General features: G+C 34.6%; 1 protein-coding gene across 1 annotated transcript in view; it reads left to right on the top strand.

The window, feature by feature from the left end:
* CCDC141 (coiled-coil domain containing 141) overlaps positions 1–16,788 on the top strand; it is a gene marked incomplete at both ends in the record, with an annotated part of 53,471 nt that extends 36,683 nt beyond the window's left edge. The window contains 11 exon segments of the mRNA XM_079538877.1: positions 328–511; positions 1,833–1,942; positions 3,706–3,798; positions 4,434–4,478; positions 4,482–4,514; positions 7,107–7,993; positions 9,835–10,007; positions 14,889–15,043; positions 15,138–15,267; positions 15,362–15,527; positions 16,656–16,788. Of these exon segments, the coding sequence (XP_079395003.1) occupies positions 328–511; positions 1,833–1,942; positions 3,706–3,798; positions 4,434–4,478; positions 4,482–4,514; positions 7,107–7,993; positions 9,835–10,007; positions 14,889–15,043; positions 15,138–15,267; positions 15,362–15,527; positions 16,656–16,788 (2,109 nt within the window).
* Between the last annotated feature and the right edge of the window lie 6,234 nt (positions 16,789–23,022).

Raw genomic sequence — 23,022 nt, 5'->3', positions numbered from 1 at the left:
ACTAAATCTAAGCAACCTTGCTTAGGCCATGATACAAAGTCTGCAGTTAGGCAGCTAATATATAAAATAGAAAGAACTTGGAGTTAAAACATGTTTGCAGAAACTTTAACTTATGAATCTAGTGTTTAAAGAAAATGGAACAGCTTTTAATATTTGCAACAACATTCATAATGAAAAATGTTTTTGAAGTTTAGCTGTGTTCACAGTATTTAAGGCAAAATCTATGCCACTGGTTACTGAAATTATAATAGCTTAATCTATTTTATAAAAGCTTGAAGTGCTGATACTCATTCTGATACAGCGTTTATCCTTTTCGATCTACTTCAGTGTCAATTTTGCTTTGAAGATGTTAGTGCAACAGTCGTTAGAGTTGGCAAGTATTCCGCTGAATGCAAAACCAGAGAAGCAGTGGAGACCCTCTACAAGCAATTCAATAAGTTTATTGAGTCTACAGTGCCTCAACAAGAAGAGAAGTTTCAGCAGATTATAGATCTGGCTGAACAGTTATATGGTAAGGATCTATCTAGTAACAATGGGGGAAAAAAAAACCTCAGGAACATCACATACAGTTGTTTAGGACAAAAGGAAGCAGATTTCTAGATTTGTTGACTTAAGAATAAAACTCTTCACAAAGTTAAAAACAACAAAAGTTATAGAGTATAGACTTGAAAATGTGAAGGATTTCAGGGAAAGTAATAAAAAAATAAAAATACAGAAGTACTCAGCAGCCTGGTATTTCTTGGTTTTCCCTATGGAGTATGCAGACTGTGCTCACCTTGTAATCTGAACATGAATAATATTTATGAGTTTGGAATAAAGACTTCATGGCTCATGATTACTTGTAGCAGACTAAATCTTTGAAGTCAAAGTATGTTAAAGAGTTATGCATTAATGATGGATGAATTTTTAGTGTTGTGACTAGCTAGTGGTATTTGATTGCTAATTTTTATATATTTCCAAAAAAAAAGTGCACTATGTAAAAATTGTACATGCAGTTGTATCAATTGAGAACATTGATTTGTTGACTGAAAAGAATGCAGGTCAGCCAACTTAATGTTTTTCTTTTTTCTCCAGCTCACAGCTTCTATACCTGTTGAAGTTACTTTATTCAAAGATAAAGTGTCTATCCAAATGTGGAAGGATAATGTGCAGCTTATAAAGTCAAATAACAAATCTGATAAAATTTCAACGAACTGTGCTTTCAAATTTCTCTGACTTGGTGTTGGGAAGACTAATTAGCGAACCGATCTTTTTTTGTCTTAATTTTTAACCCTCTAAACATTTTAAACATTCTTATCTGTGGAGAATATGTTGGCAGAATGGACTCTTAAAATGATCTCACTATCTTATTAGGAATGTTGGGGGAAAGAAGCTGCTTTGTGCTTTTTTTTTTATTTACTTAGTTTGGGGAAAAAAACTTTTCCATCCCACTTTTGTTTTTTTTTTTATATCTTATAATAGGGATTCAAATGTCTTCTAGCTATATAATCAGTCTGGTAGTTCAGGAAACAGTTTGAGGCCAGCACTTTTTCAAGTGGTGTCACTGACCACGTAGTAGTAATTTTCATCAAGGAGAAACCCAGTAGAAGACTTGCAGATACTATGAGGCAGGATGTCAAGAAAACTAGTAATAGGAAACTGCATTTCTCTATACTACAGAGCTCCTTCAGCAAAATAAAACAGATTTAAAATATACTTACTATATGGAGGTTATGAACTACATTCATTGTTATATGTTTCTCTGAGGTATTATGGCTTGCTATTTTTTGGGGGGGAGGCTTGTATTTTTCTGTTTTCTTTTCATTGAAAGAAGCTTTGTTTTCCCATTTCAGGTTTTGAAGAAGGAAATAAGTATGTTGAAAAAGCTGTATCAAAGTACAAAGAAATCCTTAATTCTGTTGATGAGTTGTGTAGATCGCTGAGAGAATTTAGGGAGATTCAGGTATTTTTCTTTTGCCTTGGGAATATGTAGTATCTGCATGAATATATCAGGTTTAGTGTCTGAACTACTAATACAGTACTTATGCCATTGATGATCTTCTGTATTGAAATATTCCTTGGTTCGTTTGTCCAAGAACAGCAGTCATAACAAAACAGTGAAACGCCACTTCTTTGTGCACTAGTTATTCACCCTGTTTTTGTTGTTGATTTTATTTGTTTGTTTTTCTTTTGGACTTCTTTTTGTTATATCTTTCAAGTAACTTTTAGGGAAGAATGTCACGCTTTTCTCAGCTCTGAAGTACAGATTAGTGCCAAATTTAAAGACTGCCAAACAACCCAACTTATTTCATAACAGGAAAAATCACACCAAAACACAAATTGTGTTAAAACCAAAGTCATTTAAGCTAGAAAAGCCTGGCTTATAAATGTTAAGGATGACAACAAATATCTTCGTTTTGTATTCCTGTAAGCTTCTTTAAGCACAGCTGATTAGTTACAGGAAGTGGGTGATGGAGGGATAAATTTCTGTAATATAGACACAGTTTACTCCATCCTGCCTCACTCTCAAAGTAATGTATCAAACCATGTGCAGTGATACTTGACGGAGTAATTCTGTGAAGCTGGAATACATAAGATGCTCAAATATCCTGTTGGTGTTGCATGCTGTTTCACTTTGTGCTGTTGCAATTTTTCCATTATTTCCTGTAGTATAGAAAATGCTTAACACTCAGATTATCCATTAACGTATCTTGGCATCTCTTATTGCCTCTAGACACAAGTGAGTTCCAAAAGTCTTTAAGTAAATAGAAAGAAAGCTTTGCTTTTCACTACTAGCGTGAAGAAATTTCAGTGTATGTAACTATTTTTTCAAGATTCTTCTCTCAGTTCGCATGTATCTAAATAGTAAGGTGTACATCAATAGCTCCAGATTCTGCCATGACAGGGCTTCATCTTTTAATCTTTTTTTGCTAGTTCAAAATAATACTTTGACTAATTTTGCTAATTATGAAGTTATCTATTAAAGAGAGTTATTTGGAGAACATTCTTCTCCCCCCTCGCACACACAAAGTATTTATTCATTAATCATTCATTCATCATTCATTATTCATTAATCTTTCATTCATCTTAGATATTATTAAAAGAAAAAAAGGACTTAATACTCAAACTGAGTATTATGACAAGGAAATTTTCTGCAACAGAGTAGTTCTGCAATTTTCTTCAAATGACAGATGTTCCTTTTTATTATAAATGCATAGTCTAAGATTTTAAGACTAATATTTTGATTGTACATTTGCAGTCAGTAGTTACGTATGAATCTTATGAGACAGAAATAATGTAGCAAATTAGCCAAACAAATAGGCACCAAGAGTATGGAATGCCATGAATAGGAATTCAATTTCCTGTCATTTTTTAAACAGCAACAATTGAAAGGAGAATGTCATACTGTGTATCCTTCATTTTTCATTCTTTATGCCCTGTACAAATTGATTAGTATTCCTCAGATTCTTGGTGAAGCACTTGATTTCTGCAGCCTTAGGGTGCCTTATACTTCCCTTCCTCTGAAACAAAGCCCTTAGCTTTGAAATATGTTGCCTTTTTTCACTCAGGAATGAATGAATTAGGTTCTGTTGAATATGTTTGTCATAAGTAGCATACACTTTTACTGACGATGTGCTACACCATTGCACTGAGTACAAGTCAGTGTGAAACTACTGATTACTGTCTTCTGTTGTGTATCAACTTAATCTTCTTTTCATGTGGCAGAAAGATGACTTTGCTGGAGAGCTGGTTACTGTTCAAAAAAAAGGAAATAGTCAAGAAGCACATGAAGACAAAGCAGATGAAGAAAAGCATCAGGTTGGTTTGTTTTGACTAGAACCTCATTTGTTAGGAGGCTTTGTACATTGTTGGAAAGTTTATTAATTTCCCTCATGAGCATCCCTTAAGGTAAATTGTGTCAGTGTAGTCTTGGTACCTTCATTTGTCTTTTTTTTTTTTTTCAGATACTCCATGCAACCCACACTTTTTTCCCTACGCAGTTTTCTTTTTCATACTTTTTACTTGTCTGTATATCTCCTCAACATTCTCCACACAGAACTATTTTTCCTTTTTGAAACTCTTATTTTCATACTTTTTTTACCATTTTTTTCCTTAAGTACTATTGACGCATTATTCCTAACACAGCCATCTTCTATGTGACCATTTCTGCTTTCTCAAGGGAGAACATATTCAGCATTAAGGAAGATAAGAAGTCATAAAGGAGACTGCTTTTAGTATTTTTTAGAACTCTAAAATTCATTTGACCTCTAGATGCACAGAATGAAAATATTCAAATTATTCATAATATTCTATAAGTAAAGCTACATAACTCAGAATTTGAACACAATTTGAACAGGTGGAAGTTTTGATGCTTTCTAAGTCACAAATCTTCATCAGAAAGAGAAATCATTATCTTTAACATAAATTTTCAAATGTTTTTTATTTTATTTCAAATGGGGTCAGATATATTGCTTATAAATTCAAAATACGATACTGAGTAGAGAAACAATATCCTGTCTCTTACCAACATTAAATAGGTATCAGTGGCATGTTGAGATAATGCACAAAAGCAAAGTATTTAAAGGCTAGGTATACATTTAGAATTGTAATAAAAAATCCTAGGACATAGACATTTTTGATATATCATAAATACAAGAGGTATTAAAACTGTCAATGAACAAATGCAGTCTTAGAAATGCAGGCAATAAAAAAAGGGTGTTTTTTTTTTTTTTTTAGAGATTAATTCTTCTAACTTGATGAACATTTTGAAGCCTTGGGGTATTGGTTTGTAAATGTATCAGACTTTCAGGTTACATGGGAATGGATGATAGCATGTTTAAGTCTTTACAAAGGTAGGATAATTAAGGAGTTGGTTTGGAGATCTAAAGTTTTGCAATATGATAATGTAAACCAATGCTACATTAAATTGTTTTAAATTGTAGAAATTCAACTGATGTTATCATTCCCTTTAGATCTATATAGAACATCCTCTTCTGTGCTGATGAACCAAAACTTAGCTTAATTTACTTTGTCACCCCTGTTCCAAGTTGATAGGGCTTTCACCATTGACTTGGAGCCCAGATTTCACTCAGAATTTTGTCTGTTCAAAAAAAAAAATCTGGCAGAAAGCCATAGCCTTATTTTTTATGTTGCTAGGTCACAGCCCTATCAGTCCTTGTTAGACTGTGCCTCAGCTGCTGACTGGAGATATGAAATATGGCAATTATGATATCTCCGCCCTTTTCATTACTCCATGCTTAAGCAGATTCATTCTTACTAGGTCTTTACTGTCTTTAAATTTCCATCCCTTCTGGGAAAGACTTGGCCCATTTCCAATTTTACATCCAACATATAATTTTGTCTATGCTTCTGCAATCTAATTTTTGCAATATTAATATGCTTTAATAATATAACTCTCTAAAAACTGGTGCTTTTGGTGTTTTTTTTTTTACTGATTTGATTACAAGTGGCAGATGAGGGCAAAAGCCCCTCATGCTGCTAAAGCCTTTCTTACAGTTTGCTCACAGCTCACCTACAATTTTTTTTCACCAGAACATCAGCAGTTTCTCTAGGGTCATTTTAAAGCAATGTCTGGAGTGACTTCTGTGACTTCGGAGATTTGATAACTATGAAACTGGCAGCACAACCCTGCACTAGGATCCTAGATTAGTTAATGGAAGATTCCAACATTGTTGTGGCTTTCTCACAGATATGTCCCAAATGTATGCCAATGTGCACACGTACGTGTAGGCTCTTGAACAGAATGTGTATAGACCATTAATTTCATTCAGACAGCCTATACTATTTGGAAAATTTGGCCTATGTGTCTTGTTTTTTGTTTTTTGTTTTTTAATATAAATCTTCAGTGTTTAATATTCTCAAGTCACTTTTGACTTCTTAATATTTAATCTTAATATTTAATCAGATTTGGTTTATTAAATTTGCTGATGTATTTCAAACCAAATAGCCTAGATTTTCTGCCTAGGTGTCTATTAACATGTAATTTAAGAAAGAATTGCTAACCTGATTGTGTATAAAATTGATATGGTCACTTAGAACACTGATGGTAAGGTTATAAGAGCTGGGTGACAGCCAAATTTGCGAAGTTGAGAGAATGTATGAGGATATTGAAATTAATCCCTAAGAAGAAATATTTTCTAGAAATAGCTGACCATTAGTCAGAACCTCAGTAAAAACATTTGAATACATGACAAGTTAGGAAGTATAAATCAAGGTTTTATTTTCTTCTGGGCAATTTGAAAGGTGAAAAATTTATGCTTTCCACCAATTTGGAAATTCAATTTTGATTGTTTTTATATCACTGTTCATATTGAAAGACAATTTGAGGTTTGGATCTTATCAGATAATTGTGGAAAACCTTTAACACACAAACTTCATCTTTGAAGTGCTTTGAACGTTTTGGATAAAAGTGCGGTGAATGCTGTTCTCACGCCGCATCTAATTCTTTTTTAAATGAGAGGTTTTTTTATTCTTGATAGAAGGAAATAAAAAGAATCTTAACATTGTTTTTTGTTAATATTTGGATGAGATCTTGAAACAACTGGCACAAAATAAAGAAAATACAATGTGTTTGAAAAAATATCTTAGATATTGATTTAACTCCTCAATACGTGAACATCAAGTAACAGAAGTCCAGTAGCTTGGCTATTAATCTACTTTTATTATGTAACTGTTTCCCATATAAATGTCATGCCACCTCCTTTTGCATGTACACCCACCCACCAAACACAAATGCTATTATGAAAACCTCCTACAAGTCCACAAGTTGCCACTTGTTTACAGATGAAGCACTTTTTCTTATTGTTCCTGTTATGATTAGAACAAATATTTATTATATCTGGTAGTTTGTCCAAACAGTTTGAATCTCTAGTTAGCTGCAGCAAGCTTTTGTGATGTCTATCCTTTTCCACCTATTTCTTCCTCTTCTTATCATACATTAATTAAGCTTAACTAGAAGAAAGATTTCAAATATTTTTTGCCAGCTTTTGTATGAAAAGGTGATGGTTTAAATGATAACCTGTTCTCTCTCTCTCTCTCTCTCTCTCTCTCTCTCTCTCTCTGTTTTTCCTTTCTTTCCATTCTTCTCTATCCCCTCCTAATTTAAGGAGAGGAATAAATTGGCTGATATTCCAATTATCTGCCCAGCTGGTGAGGATCTTGTTTCACAGGATACAGAGCTGTCATCTTCAGCCAAAGAGGATAGTTTACAGACTGAACTCCTGGCAGAAGAAATACCCTCTGGAGATGAATACGAGTGTATATCACCTGATGATATCTCTTTGCCACCACTTTCTGAGACACCAGAGTCCAATCTCTTACATTCTGAAACCGAGCTAGAAGAGCAACACTGTTGTAGTTCTCATAATCTGCATGCCAGTTCATATAGCTTGCAAATGCAGAAAACCTCCAGTGATAAAAGATTGATGGAATCATCTGATCTCTTAATAAATTCTGCTTATGCTGACGCTACAAATACTAGAATGGAAAGGCCATCAGCTCAGCTTGAGAAGTTTTGTATCTCTTCAACAGATTCTGGTCCAAAAGTCAGAGCAGATTCTCCTCTGCCTTGTAGTTTACAAGCAGTATGTGAAGCTAGCGCTGCTTCCTGCACAATAAGTGCCAAACCAGCATATAGCGCGATGAGTGAAGCACGCAAAACACTTTTGCAGCACCTTGAAATTCATAAAAGCATGGCAGAAACACAAGAACAATTGCATGACTCAAATAACTGTACTAAAACCCAGGACAGGCTGCATGCTTTGCCTGATGCATTCTCAGGTTTCGTCTTTCAATCAGACGCCACCAGAAGCTGTCAGAGGCAGATGGTCATCCGAGAAGAGATTAAAAGTACATCAGAAAAGAACAGCATGGCCTGCCTAACTGGACAGGCTCCTAACTTCTCCCAGCTTCTGTCTAATGTAACCGTCATGGAAGGTTCTCCGGTAACTCTGGAAGTAGAAGTAACAGGAATCCCAGAGCCTACACTGACATGGTGGGTAGCTTACAATGAGAAAAAGTAAATATACCTATTAGTGAGGCACCTTGAATCACTTACAACTATATTCTGTTAATCTATAGACTAGACTAAACACCTTCTGTTCTTTCCACTCCACACTTCTGCATGGTTCCCACTTTCAGAATTATTTGACAATTAACCTACTTCAAATAATCGTTGTACATAATTTTAAGTATAATGAGAACACTGAACAACTGGAAGCATATTCAACATTCTTTAAGTGGATTTGTCAAGTATTTTTTATGTTCTGTACTTCAACATTCCCTTTGTTCAGTATTGTCTTAAATGCTCACTCCCGATTTACTCTAAATCTGCTTCTTTTTCAAGGTACTTGCCACAGTGTATAGACAGATGGACACAGTTATATAGTCACTAAATATACATAGAGACAAATATATTTCTAAATACGTGAGCGAGTTGTTCAAAATTGGAGGTAGTTTACACATCAAAAACAAACAAAAATCTGTCTAAGAGTACCTTTTATATATATATCTGTATTCTTGCACAGTCCTATCTCTGAATTTCTATGTCTAATCAAATTTCTTTATACTTCATCATATCTTTCAGTATGATATTTTTAAAGTTCCGTGCAAAACTAGGTACTGGCTGAACAAGAGGACAGGATTTCAAGATTTCAGTATTAGTCCTGTGTTTTTTGGCCTATTTTTCATTGTTTTCCCTCATTTGCTATTCCTTCACACTAGACGTTCACCATAGATGCCTTTCTTTTAATGTGTTAAAATAATATATGCTTCCTAATGATCTTAACTTGAAAATGTTTCTAAAAGTACACATGTAAAGCATATCTATTTTGCAGAAGACAAAGCATTTCAATAAGGCAAACTGTAAGATGAATTTTCTTCCATGGCACTGAGAAAAATACTGTATTCTGCAGTCTTGGTGATATATCCTCTATTGGTATCAATAAAGTTACTTTGCTCTAGATCCCATCATTCCATATACTTTGAGGAGTAGTGCTGGTAAAACCATGTACCTTCAATTTCGTTTTATCACAAGAAAGCATTAATTTAGCTTGTAAGAGTGTTCATGGTTGATATCTGATCTTTTAAAGAATAGCATTCCACAGAAAGCAAATTAGAAAATTATTAAAATAGATAAGTGATATGTTTATAATTTAAAAATTCAGTATAGTAACATTGAAATCACGTATTTGGTACCAGTGTCAACATTTCATTAGATATACCCTTTGGAAATCACATCTGCGTTCAGGTTAGGTTATGCTGAAATGCGACCAGCTAAAAAGAGCCAGAACTTTCTCTCACTTCCAAAATGTATATTAGTAGGCAAAACCAATACGTGGTGACAGACTCTGAAGTTATAGAATATGATACCTGTTCTATCCTGCCTGATGTGAACTACAAAAGTGTGAGTGGGCTGTGGTGGAGAAACAGGTCCTTGCCTCTTCTTTCTGCTGAACACAGATGTTTGGCAATTTCTGTATTGCTTGTGCATCTTAAGATCCTGTTTTCTCCAAATTGAATAAGGATTGACTACTTTACTAGCAAAATTAAGAGTATAGGCTTTCATGCTACAGTCTTGAATACTGCAGTGAGATAACTGAGTGACTTGTCCATGCAAAACCATTTTCAAAGCCACGTTTTACAGAGGTAAGAAAATCTTCTGCAGCAATTTGAAGAATTCAAATATTTAGATATAAATTTAAACATGAGAACTGAAAGCACAGCTGTGAACTTCTTTGCTACTAATTTTGTGTTGTAAGGTTATTGGTAACTTGGAAAGATCTGCTTGGCATACAATGACATAAATCTGACTTGAAAACTGACTCTCTGCTTCAGGTACAAGAAAGGCCAGAAAGTGACTGCTGATGAGCACTTAAAGCTTTCCCAAAAGGAGACAAAGCATACTTTATTCATTCAGAAGGTGTGTGATAATGATGCTGGCCTCTATGTTGCTCGGGCTAAAAATTCTAGTGGCACTATATCATCAAGTGCTATTCTCCGTGTGCAAGGTAACAGGCCACCTATTGCAAGAATAGACTGGATAACGCTGTGTATCATTTATATTAGCATATCACTAATGTACTGGCTATTCACAAAATAAGTATGGTACTGAGTGCACTGGACTTTGTTCTCACATGCTAAGACAATGAAATTTATTTTCCTACACTGATTCTTTCACCACCTGTACCAAACTACTTTTATGTAACATTTGATATATTGCTTGTTCCTTAATACCTGTGTTATGTGCTTGTTTTCCTTTATCCTAATGAAGCTGAGATTAAAAAAAAAAAAGAAAAGTTACAAGGATTTTCTAGAATCAAAGGTCCATTTTTGCATTTTAAATATGTCGGCATTATGAAGAGCTGAAGTTTTATAGCTACTGCTTGTCTCAGTACACACAGAGTGCTCATATCAACACATCCATTATGGTGGGGACGGAGAAGGGTGCTGAAATTAATTTTAAACATAAAATGTGCTTTTTCTAATGACATTTTCTCATTTCTTTTTTTCATTTATAGGATAAAGATTCTTAGTATAAAGTGATATATGACAGTGCAGTCATGAATATTGTCAGACTTAAATTTGTCTTATATCAGCAGGTAATCTCCACAGATTAAAGTTGCAATAGAGTTGTGGTAATGTGCACTACAGAAATTTGGCATAGAATTGTCAGAATTTGCGTAAGTAGCACTTAGTGTATCCTAGATAAAACTTGCAAATATTTTTCAAAACGAAACCTGAGGCCTTCCAACACATCCACCTTCTAAAGCAGATGCTTGTGATACTTTTGCCGTTTTATAAAAGTACAACTCTAAATATTTCTGACAATTATGTAAAGCATTACTATAGGACAAGAAAGATACTATTTTATGGAATGTGCTTTTAAAAAGTTTTAATGCACTTATTTCAGAAAGAATCAATCAAGATGAGGAAATACTCAAAAGCATGTGCGCGTTCTCTCTCTCTCTCACTCACACGCACACATCATTCTCCTTTAGTAAGTGGTAAATCCAAAACAAAAACTTGTCTACATATAACAAATCATAATAGGAACAGCCATGGATATTATTTATTATGTAATTTGATTAAATCTTTAACAAAAGTATTAGTAAAAGGTTCCACTTAAATGCTTAAATGAAAATTAAGTCTCTTTAATTTTGGCACTTGTGCAAGTACAGTAAAAACAATTGTGGCAAAAACTGAATGATTTTTCCTGCACCTTTGATTTGCAGCTTTCATGTTATGTCTATGTTGATATGGAAAATTTAGAGACAGGAAATTTTTCTTTTCAGGAAATTATGCAAGATAAAGTAAATAAGTCGTTTACCAGGCAGCAGGCTGTGAGCAGAATACATACTTGAACTTGCAGGGGTAGATGAAATTGAAGACTGACATTTAGATATTTTGGCTCAGTGACTATAACTTTATTAAAATTCCTGTAACTTTGAAACAGGAGACGTTCAGAAGGGAATATAACCTCATAGCAATGAGAGAGGGAAGATAATGAGAGGTAGTGAACAAACGGGAACAAAATATTTGACAAAACCCCAAATAAACAACTTTGAGTTTGATCATCTCCTGAAAATGTTGATCTGATCACCCAGGTATAAACATTAACTCTTTTTCAAAAGTGCTATTTCAAAGTAAAGCTATTTTTAATAATTAGTATGATTTTTCAATCTTTCAATTTTCAAGAAAGTAAAATTCAGCATAGTGTTTTCATGTCTTTGTGACTTCATTTATTTCTGTGTTTGCTGCAAACATAAAGCAAGGAATCTGTATGAGCAAGCTGAATTGATTAACCATTATGTTAGGAAGTGTTGTGTTAAGAACAAACACAAAATGCCTCCTCTATGAATTCTAAGATTTTTTTTTTTTTTTACGCTGTAGAGCTGCCACTGCATGACAATCTTATTTATATCGTTCACTTTCTGTTTGGAAAAAATTACTGAGTGATGGCTGTCCTTCAGTCCTCTACTTTTACTGAGAGCGTGATTCTTCCAGAAGCCTGCTATTCAGAAATTAAAAGTACTCATACGTTTTCATTTGTTTTCTGCTTTTCTAACTTTATAGGCCATTCAGATCACTTTAAATCACTTTTGCCTTCAATCTTAAGACTAAGTGCAAGTCCCAAGGAAAAAAAAATTAAAAAAAGAAAACCTAAACAGGAGTGAAAGCAGAGATACTGCTTCCTTTTTCCTTGCTTCTGCTGGAATCTGGCTTTTAAATTAATCATTAACATAAGGCTAGAGACAGGAAGAGTTGTCCCTGATCTGTGCTCTGTAGAGGCTAGACTCAAAGCTTCATCTTAGTTTTAATGTATGCGTGCTCTTCATCTTGAAAGCTGCAAGAAGTTCAGTGCTAGAATGTTCATTGTTTTGTCTTTAAATGAACAGAGAGCAAACTTGAGAGATATGTTTCTCCTTTGTGGTTGGAGGAGAATCACCTTTGGTGCAAGACATGTGTTGAGTCTCTCTGCCCTACAGCAGGCAAGGCTGGAACTAGCATTTCAGACTTCGCCCTTTGCAAAAATACACTTTTTAAATCAATACAATTATGTTCTGTTTTTTTTCCTTTACTCTAAATCATGGTTCAATAACTCATGAAATGAGACTTGCGGTTGAAGTTTGTAATTTCCATATTTATTTTCCTCTTTTTTTAAAAAAACGTTTTGATAGTCTTTTTGGTAGCTAATGTACTGAACGAGGTGTGGAAGGTAGTTGATCTTAATGGACTTTTTGAATGCATTGCTTAATGAAATTTGACTTGATAGTCTGGAAGACTTCCCAGATGAGGAAACTGCATTGATGTTATATCCTAGTTGATCGTTGCTATGATGTAGTGTTAAAATTATACCCATGCTCAATTTCTCAGTTTTGTTGGCTGGAGAAGGACATCCTTAAGCCAGTGAATTTCAGCAATAATTTCTAAGCTAGACTTTTTTTTTTCCTTTATATTTCAAGTAGCATATACTTTACTTCCTCCTTCTTTTAAATGTTACGTAGAAGCAGAAAGTACATTTGGCTGGCTTTTGTTCTGGTTTTGATGCTTTCTTATTTTACAGTACTGAGCTTCTCTAAATGCAGTCACAGTTTTGAACCTATAATTATGTCAAGATACCAGAATATGAACATCTTTCTGAATCCTCTCTTAAAAAGCAGACTTAAATATCCCTTTAGCCTTGCAACATAAATACTCTAATGACGCACATTACTAACCTAACCTTACTTCCTTCTTCTTTATATACAGAAGCTTATTAAGAAAGAGTTAAACAAGATTGTCTGACTAGAAGTGGAATTGTATGAAAGGGTGCTTCCACAACATGTTTAAATTTTAAGGGGAAGGGGCTAACTCTTTTCATTTTTCAAAAGAAGCAGCCTGACTGTGGGCCTTGTATGAGTTAGTAGGCTAAGGGAGGCTGAGGCATTCCTCTGGTTGTGTTTGAATCAGATGTGGATGGAGCTGCAATGGAGCAGGTGGCTTCCTCTCAAATGACTGGTAAGGTATGCTTATTTCTGGACCTTTTTCTGGAGACTTTGCAGGTTAAGCTAGTACACCGTGTGTGTGTTTCTTTTGTGACTCAGGGGAGCTATGTTACTAAAAATTACAAGACAGATTCTCTTTAATGAGTTTACACCATGATATTCAAGGACAGTGGAGTTCTGGATAAGGATATTCAGATCATAAACATTTTTCCTACCCAAAGCCATCAGAATGGGTTTTCAGTAGCCTAAACAACCTGAAATATTTCTTTTTGTGAAGCAGGAAAAAGTGGGCATGATGGTGATACATTGATGGTTGGGCTAGATGGTTTTAAAGGTTTCGTCCAACCTTAATGATTCTGTGATTCTGACATTTAATCATGATATAATGGGAAAACCATTGGTGAAATATTATGTTACTTTTTGAAAATTGTTATCAGGCTATGATCACATCATTTTACATCAGATTGCTGCGGTGTTGAGTTCTAAAGCATGTTTTTCTAAGAGTTATAGGCCACTTAATAGTTTTCTCTGCATGTATTTTTCTCTTTGTTGCCTAGAAATTGGTCACTCTAGTTTTTATGTTCTGCTGACATACTGATCCAAAATCAAGATAATATCTGATTGATCATTGTCATGCTTCCATTCAGATCTGATTTTTTTTTTTTTTCAGATTGGTTGATTCTCTTATTGAAATCTGCAGATTCAAAAATCTGCTTCAAGTGTATGCGATGAAATCATGGTGGCAGCTTTTGCATGCCAGCTTTCAACAGCTGAGAATGGCACTGGTTAATATAGACTTTAGGTTAGCAAGAATATGAGAGTGAAATGTATATACTTCTGCTCTGTGTTGTGGCCTCAGACCTACAGTATGGAAATAATGCAAAGCAGCTTACATCAGCAATCAGTTTGTTAATACAAGGGAGTTAAAAATGTTTCACTCTCCACACTGATATTTTGCAAAAATATCTAGCTCGGTCATCATATTTTGGATTCAGATGCTGGGTGCTTTCGTGAGATGTTATTTTTTGCTTCAAAATCAAAAGAAGAAAGGATGTGATGTACAATAGTGCACTAAATACGATAAATAACTATCTTAACTATGTTCCTTTAAATTTATGTGGAATATTTATCTTCTCTTTACTGAAGCATAACAATCAACATAGTTACCTACTACCTGTACAACAAACATGATTCCTTGACATTGACATGGAACTAATATCACTACATTGATGCATGAAATTATTAGATGTTTAGTCTGCATGTGTTTCAGCAAACTTTATATTATATAGATAAGTGAAGTCTGCTTGTTCCAGTCTTGCATTGTTGTAAAATTCTAACTATGAAAACAGATATTTCTTCATCTGCTTTAGTGGTGCCATTTAAAATACAGTGCATTTTTTTCAGTACAAGGAAAACAGCCAAATTTCATACAGAAATTTGGACACACAACTCTTCAAGAAGGAGAAGATTTAATCCTGCATTGCACTGTACGTGGAAAGCCCGTACCACATGTCTACTGGAGCAAGGATGATATCCAAATAGTTGCTGGAGACATCAGTGTATGTTCTAACGTTCTTGAAATGTTTCTCAGAGAAAGATAGTATATTTTGCTTTATGCTAATAATAATCTCCTATGTGCATTCTATTTTACAGACTGAGAAATTAGGAGATAACTACTACCTGTTAAAAAGAAATGTAGCTCTTGCTGATACTGGGAAGTATATCTGTGTTGCCAGCAATGAAGTTGGAAAGGCATGCTGTTCTGCTATAGTAACAGTAATAGGTGATTCACCTTGGCCAAAGGTATGATTTAAGGCATGTTGCTGTATTAAATGAAACCTTAATTTCCAGTTTTGGATGTGTTTGTCTCATTTCAGAGAAAAATAAAAACCCAGAACTTTTCACTGTAAGTCAGGCTAAATCAGAATGGGAAAATGGGTACTTCTCAACAAAAGGGGATGTCACCACAGCTGAACTTGTACAAGACCAGGACATGTATTGTGTGAGAGGCCAAATGCCAGTCCCTAGGCATCTCCCAGTAAGGTGTGTTACATCTCATAATAGTTAAATAGCTGCAGTAACCTTAATTTACAAAGCACTCATATAACACTCTTTCTGATTCTTTGAATTTTTGCATAACGTAGAGCACATGATGTGGCTGCTTCTACGTTTTTGCATTTATCTACACCCAGTGGTATTAAATTTTGTTAAAGACTTCATAATACAATAGAAAATGAAATTTATGTGAAACGGGGTATTTAGTTCAGTGATTGTTTTATTTTTGCTTTAATCTAGGTATCTTAATCTCAGTATTAACTTACAAATGAACAACTTAAGGGTACAAACTATTCCAGAAGTTCAGATATTTTTCCTTCGGTTATGCAGTGAGTTCTTGACATGACCTAAGAATACAATTATTTTTAGCATGTTGGCATTTTCTTTTTGAGGGACAAAAGTGTTTATCATAACAAACTTTTTAACATCTGCACGACGCTAATAAATGTTTTGCAGAAGCCGGGTATTGCTTTCTCTGCAAAAGCAAGCTGATTAAGTAGGGTAGCTGATAGTTTCTGTATATGTATGTATAAACACACACTAATTCTCTCATATTACAGCGGAATGTTGCTCAGTGTTGTTTGAATTTATTAAATGAAAGAAATGTATACATGCACAGAATCCTCCAGAATCCACAGAATCTCCTCATGAGATTTAATTTTCCAGAAAAATCAGCTGATTAAGCATTGATTCACAAGTTTTATTTTGTTTTTTGTATCACTGTTTGTTTTCTGTATCACTGTGAGCTGACAAGTATTCCAAAGCACTGGAATCAAATATAAAATTACATTAATTATACTTGATGCTGATATATAACTCAGCATATTCAGCATGATTAAAACATGGAGACTGTATAGAAAGATCAGATTTCCTTTTTCATTATTCTCCTGTTTCTTATACCATAAGTACCCTCCAATTATTTGTTATTGTTAGTAAGATAAAGGATAATTTATGTTCTGTATGGAGTCAGTGTGTATTTTATCTTTAATTTGTTATCATCTCAAGACCAAGAACCTATATCAACCACTACAGTGCTGCTTATGAAAGGGAATGTTGCAGCTGCCACAATTTAAAACACAGACAATATAAACTGTTTGTTTGTTTTTTAAATAAAAGGTTTGAAGAGAAACTGTGGCTTCAAGGAGTGTATCTTGAGCTTGTGAGACCACCAGATATTAGCTTCAGTCTGGAACATGTTCCTGGTTTACTTCAGCCTACTGCCAAGGATCAGAAGATGAGCTGCGATTAATGAGGGGGTTCATCTTGTTTCCTGTTTCCCTGTGTGATGAGAAAATGAATATTTGAGAGCTATTTGATGTGTATCTAGGTTGAAATTTATATTTGATTTCTCTATAAATCATTATTAATAAAACTCACTAATGCCCAGCAGTTATTAAGCAGTGTTCTGTGGGTTTTTTTTCTGGTGTGTTGGACAAATCGATCAGAATAAAACAATGGGAAAAGAGAGAATTGTGAGCCCTTATAAATTGCAGGCTCATCAGCACCAACCATTTTGTACTATTACAATCAATGGCATCAGCTCTTCCCTCTAGCTTGCGTGGAAAATTCAGACACAAATATGGCTTTCATATATTGCTTACAAATATTCCTGCAAATTAAATATTGTGTTCATTGCCTTATTCCTAAGAAAATGCTTTGGCATTTCGCGGAGGGACTGTGCATAAAGCAGTCCATTTCAAGCTGATGTGTGCCACTGTAGTCTAGAAGAGTGGAACTAGTTTCAAACTTGCTTTAACCAGAGATTTCACAGCTGTAAAATTAACTCATGACCTGCAGCATCTTTTCATGGTATAGAGAAAACCTGAAAAGAAAATGAGCCTTTTGGATTGTAGGGCAACCATTAGCAAGGTGAAAGTTTTGCTTCAAGGTGTCTTTTCAGCTCATTGCAAAGCTCCTTACAAAAAATGAGGACATCTGAAGTGCCATCCACTTGCAGAATTGGAAAAACTGGTTGGGAAAAACACCTATTTCAACTGGTTATTTGGCATCATAACTAACAATAACTAGTTAGATTTGGGACTATCTGCTATTCAGCTTCTGACTCAAGTTTTCTAAGTCCTAGCTTGCAAATGATTTATGCAACTCAGACTTCTGGCTCGTACAAGTTAGTGTATGTTTCCTTCAACTGCTAGTTATGAAACAGTTTGTCATTCTTTCTATAAACATTTATCAGTCCTATGCTGGATTTGTATACCACAGCAATGCACTTAAGAAAGGAAGCATACCAGGTTTAAGTAGCACAGCATCTTTGTGCTTCATCCAAGTAGATGTCATTTGTGCAAAACAGGGAAGGAAGTCTCTACAGATTTCCTTCCAGGCCTAATACCAAAGCATTACACAAGTTTCCAACAAGGTGCAATTTGGCTGATAGTAACTTAGATTTCTCTCCAAATTGAAGCACAAGACTAAAGACAAAGCAAGAAGAAAAAAATGCATCGCATATGTGTCGTTGCCTGATCACATAAATCACTTGTGTGACTTTACAGAAAAGTCAGTGGCATCCTGCCCATAAAAGAGTCATAAGGCCATGTACATGTGTGCATAAATATAGAGCTGAAGACGGAGGTTTGCACTCTTTTCCTTTACATAGTGTCTCTCATTTTTTTTAACGAAACAGACAAATATCGAACATAAAGTGAATTTTGTACAATTACATTTTTATGGCATTTCACCAGTATACGTATTCTTTTTCAGGTGTTTCACAGAAAATATTGTTACTGTAGTCAGAGGAGTGACTGAGTTCATATCAGATCTTTTGAAAAAAAGAAAGAAATCACCTTAGAATACATGGTAAAAGTTTTGATTCCAAACAAATAAAAGGCCTGGCAACCTTATTTTGGCAGTGAGAAGCACAGTTAATCACTGAAATGATTTTCAAGAATGTATCAGTTATGAAGCATGGTAAGTTTGATAAGCTTTTCCCTTTCTTTTTATAAATCCTTGATGCCCAGGAATTTGCTAAAAGTTGCAAGAGTTTTCACAAAGCATGTATCTATCAAATTCTAAGAACCATCTTATGCTAGTTGTTATTTTCCCCAGTATTATAGTTTTAGTTAATATTTTGTGAAAAGATTAGATTATATTATAAAAGATTAGATTAGATTATATATTTTTTTATTCAACCTCATAGGTCTTGTTGAGAAGACCCTGTATACTAAGGGGAGATATTAAGTATTTTTTTTTTATATTCCTTCCTTGTTCTGCATATGTAAATATATATATATATATATATATATATATATATATATATATAATACTATGGAAGGAAAACTTGGGAAAAACTAAATCTAAAGCAACATCTATATGTCTTCTCCTTAGATAATTCCAAGAATGCAATGGTAATAACAGCCACTGAAATTTCTATTTAAGAAATAATAATTAAAAAAAAAAAAAAACATTTATGTGGTTTAAAAAAAAAAAAAAAAAAAACACCACAAATTTCCACTTCAAAAAAAAATTTACAGTGAAAACTTGCCTGAGCAGCAGTTGGAAGCTTTCAATATTCTGGAAAGAATGATATTGTTTCTTAGCTCTGACAGTTAAAGTCGTGATTTTCAAGGTATCTTCCTGCAGGCCTACTCAAATAACTATTCCATTCATCAAGTCAATAGCATTATTGATTTCTATTTAGAACAATAATCTTCAATTATGTTGAAGATTATTTACTACTCCTCAAATGTTTTTTTGGCCTATAGTGTGATGCATATTCTGCAGTAGCACTGGCACTATAGTTTATACTTCAAGCTATAGCCAACTTAAGCTAATGCTGAAATTTATTAATAATCCTCATTTCTATGTATACCAGAAAAAAGTCTCTACCTGGCTTTTGCCTCAACTGTGAGTAAAGAAATATTGCTATGTTCTTACCATCAATGTCTTTGCTATGCAACATTAAGACTGATTTCATCTTTCCATTTGCAGATATGTTGTAGATATGACACTAAACATGCAGAAATCACACTTGTCTGAGCCAAGTTGCTTTTTTAAAAGTAATGTAATTATAAATCATTCATATTTTCTTAAGAGCATAAAGAAATATTTTATTGTTTTCTTCATTTCTGGATCTACTAGCGATATAAAAATATGTTACAAAAGTACAAACATTTATTAGGATGCAAATAGTCCTAACATTTATTCAAACGAGTATGAAATTTCACTGAGAAAAATGGGAAGGAGCTTGTTTTAAAAATACAAAATACATGGTTCACATATTTGAATGCATTGCAATGTTTTTTAATATCTATTAACAATTATTGATTTGATTGAAATTGCAAAAATTGAACTTCTTGCCTTCTCATCTTCAAAACTGGCAATTTTCATATCTTTTTTACTTAAAAATTATCACAATTTCCTAAACATTCTCACTGTTTATCTTCAAAAAGCTGGCTGTTTTTTGTTATTGAATACGGGCTGATAACTGCCAGTTTCTTCTTTGAGCTGATTTTTCACTGAACATTTGAGTGTTCAAATACAGGATAAAATTACCGTCTGCTATTTTAGCAAGTCTCTGTTTAGAATCAGAAGTGAGATACCCTTTGCACAGATTTCTTCAGACATTTTGTAGCCAACTTGTCTTCCTTGCTAATGAATGCGCTTGTTATCATACTAAGTCTCACACAGAGAGATTAGGTTATCTGACATCCGTTTGCACCAAAAAGTCAAATATGAGGCATAGTGCTCTGACTTTCAAACTCTGTGGCGGGTTTAGATGGTACCGATGTAGAAGGAGGTTTCAGTTTCTGTTGCAGTTGCTGCTGCTGCGTGCCAAGAATTAGCTGTAAAGTTGACTTTACGAGATGGATAAACTAAAGGGCAGAGAGGCCACAGCAGCATGTCCTTTCTGGTTTCTTTCAGTTCTATGAACTGTTGTATAATACCCCTTGCAGGAACTGCAGTGTTATCTCCTCTTAGCAATTTCTGGAGATCAGGCTGAAAGTTTTCTTCAGGCTGTTTTCAAGCCTTAGCGCAGATGATATTACAAAACTCCAGTCTGTTTATTTTTCTAGATATCCTTCTTATACTGCGTTCCTGAGTTGATCTTTCATTTGCATGTGGTGTTTTCCTGAAGCCTTTTGGCTGAGGAAGGAGATGGGTGCTATGAAGCTGCTGGGCTCCTCCCTCCCTTAGCAGCACCAAACCTGTGACAAAAATGGCTTTCCTATGTGTTGGAGGGATTTTCTTCAGTGCGAATCTTGGTGACAGCACATTGAAGTGCTCTGCTTATGAATATAGCAAAAGCTTGGTTCAAGCACATAAATAGTCTTATGAGCCAGTTCTGTTCTTAAAGAGTTTGCTTAATGTGAGTTAGATGCATTTCCTTTTCATAGAGAAGCAAATGTAAGGCTATGGTGATACAGCTCCCATTCCATCTATAGGCAAGAGCAGTTTTCTAACTGACTGCTGTCTCTGAGGCAATTAATAGTGCAATTAGCTGCTTGGACCGAGAAGTATGGGCAGTGGAAGCTTGCTAACTAATATGCCATGGATGATTAAATCTGCACTCTGCCCAAAACCGCCTCTGCACAGAAAAGCTGTTAGACTTAAAATTTACTTATGAAGCAATTGCAGTCAGTTAGGTTTTGTTCATTTATGTTCACAAATCTTGTATTTCTGCACTCTGCCTACTATTGTTTAAGCTTGAATGTTTGGCACGTCCAACTGAAGAATCATAAATGAAATTTTAATAATCAGAGTCAGATCCACATATCATCAAATACAATTTTGCAACTCATGGAAAAAAAAGATATAATTCAAACAGTGTATTCTAATAGCATGTGGCCACATGTCTGAGATCAGCTTACTTATTTAGTCTGGTGATTGACAGATGCATTTGGTAGCTTCTTAGATATTTTATAGGGAAAGAAAATAAGGTTAAATCTTAACAATATGACTACTACTGACTTGTCTGTGTCCTCTGCCAAAGTTCTTATTTATTGCTTATTTTCTCTTGTGCTTATGACTTCAGAAATCTGCTGTGGCTTTTAAACTGTGCACTGCAAACCAAACTGAATTATAGACCCAAATCTTTGGAACAGATGCTGTTTCCTCAGTGAATCCCTTTTGTGCTTCCAAAATTAGCACTGCCAATCAAACCAACAGGTGGTGTATGGTTACACAGTGGATCCCCTCTCACAAGATACTTTCTTTCAGGAAACCAATCAGAACTGGTGTGATGATGTAGACCTTGTCAGCAGAGCTGGGGTATATAAAGTAAAACAACTATGTTAGCACTTCTGAGCAGTCGTGCATTCCCCGCCTCGCCTCGGGTGTAGGGATTGCAAAAAACAAAACTACACTGTCAAGACTGTGTAGTTTTGTTTTTATGGTTAGAGGCTCATCAATTCTCATGCTGGGATTGTCTAAAAAAATCTTACTCTGGATAAGGACGTCGTTCAAGAAGATTTCGTTGGGCTTAGCCCACTCCTACAGGCACTTTGAGATCTCAGGTTAGTAATGTGTTTCTCCTAGTGTAACTGGTGTTCTATTAGTCAATAAGCTCGATCTGCTCTCTATTATATATGTTTACTCGGGTGAGGTATAGATTTCAGAGTATGAGCATGGAGCACATAAACTCTTTTGGGATTGTCTTAAATTTCAGGGGATAAGTTATGATAACATTCAGTAAAGAGTTGTTACAGTACAATTGTTATTAAAGTTGATGTAAGTGAAGATTTGAAGAGGGCATGGAAACATCTGCTTAACTTAAAAACTCCTTTCTGCTGGGGAGTGTTCAAGGTTATGGTACCAAGAGATAAACCGAGAAGCTCCAAGAATAGCTCTGATAAAATGCATGTGGTATCAGCTAAGCACTGATGACTTTTTAAGGGAATCAACTGCTAAGGTATCAATTACATGGCAGCTCTGGAACACTTGTCTGTTGTCATTCATAGCCAGGAAGGTTATTTCTGGAACATGACATTTCAGATGCATACTTTCAATCCTAATTATACAAAAAAGCCTTATAAGATCAGATCTTCAACATCAAAATTTGCTTTGACAAATGAAATACGTGAATTTTATGTGTACTTAATTGAATGATTAATAATCTATTCTGATGTCTGAAAATTATAATATTTCACAATGTTTAAATACTTAAAAGATTATTTTCATGTATATTATCTGAGCATTAAAACTTACAGCTGAAGTAGATCTCAGTGAATTACACGAGAGGAATTTTTCTTCAAATGCCATTCAGAGAACTGATGTTGTTTTAGGATGAAATTTGGTCATATTTTCCCCCATGAAACTGTAAACTATGTTAAAAGGCTGTTCCTCTTCCAAGTTTGAACAAGTATCCAGATAAAGGCAATAAAAAATAGCTCCTGCAGAATATCTCATTCTGTCCCTCCGCTTTTTTTATGATCAGATCAGACATGAATTTAAATGAGAGAAGTTCTTCTGAAGAATTTCCACACCTTTGAAAGGTGGAGTAAATTTTGTGGAGTAAAGGTGGAGTAAAGTA

The sequence above is a fragment of the Tetrao urogallus genome (genome assembly GCF_951394365.1).
Source record: "Tetrao urogallus genome assembly, chromosome: 8".
Lineage (NCBI taxonomy): Eukaryota > Metazoa > Chordata > Aves > Galliformes > Phasianidae > Tetrao > Tetrao urogallus.
Note: the sequence above shows the minus strand (reverse complement) of the source record. Positions and strands in the feature narration are given on the sequence as shown.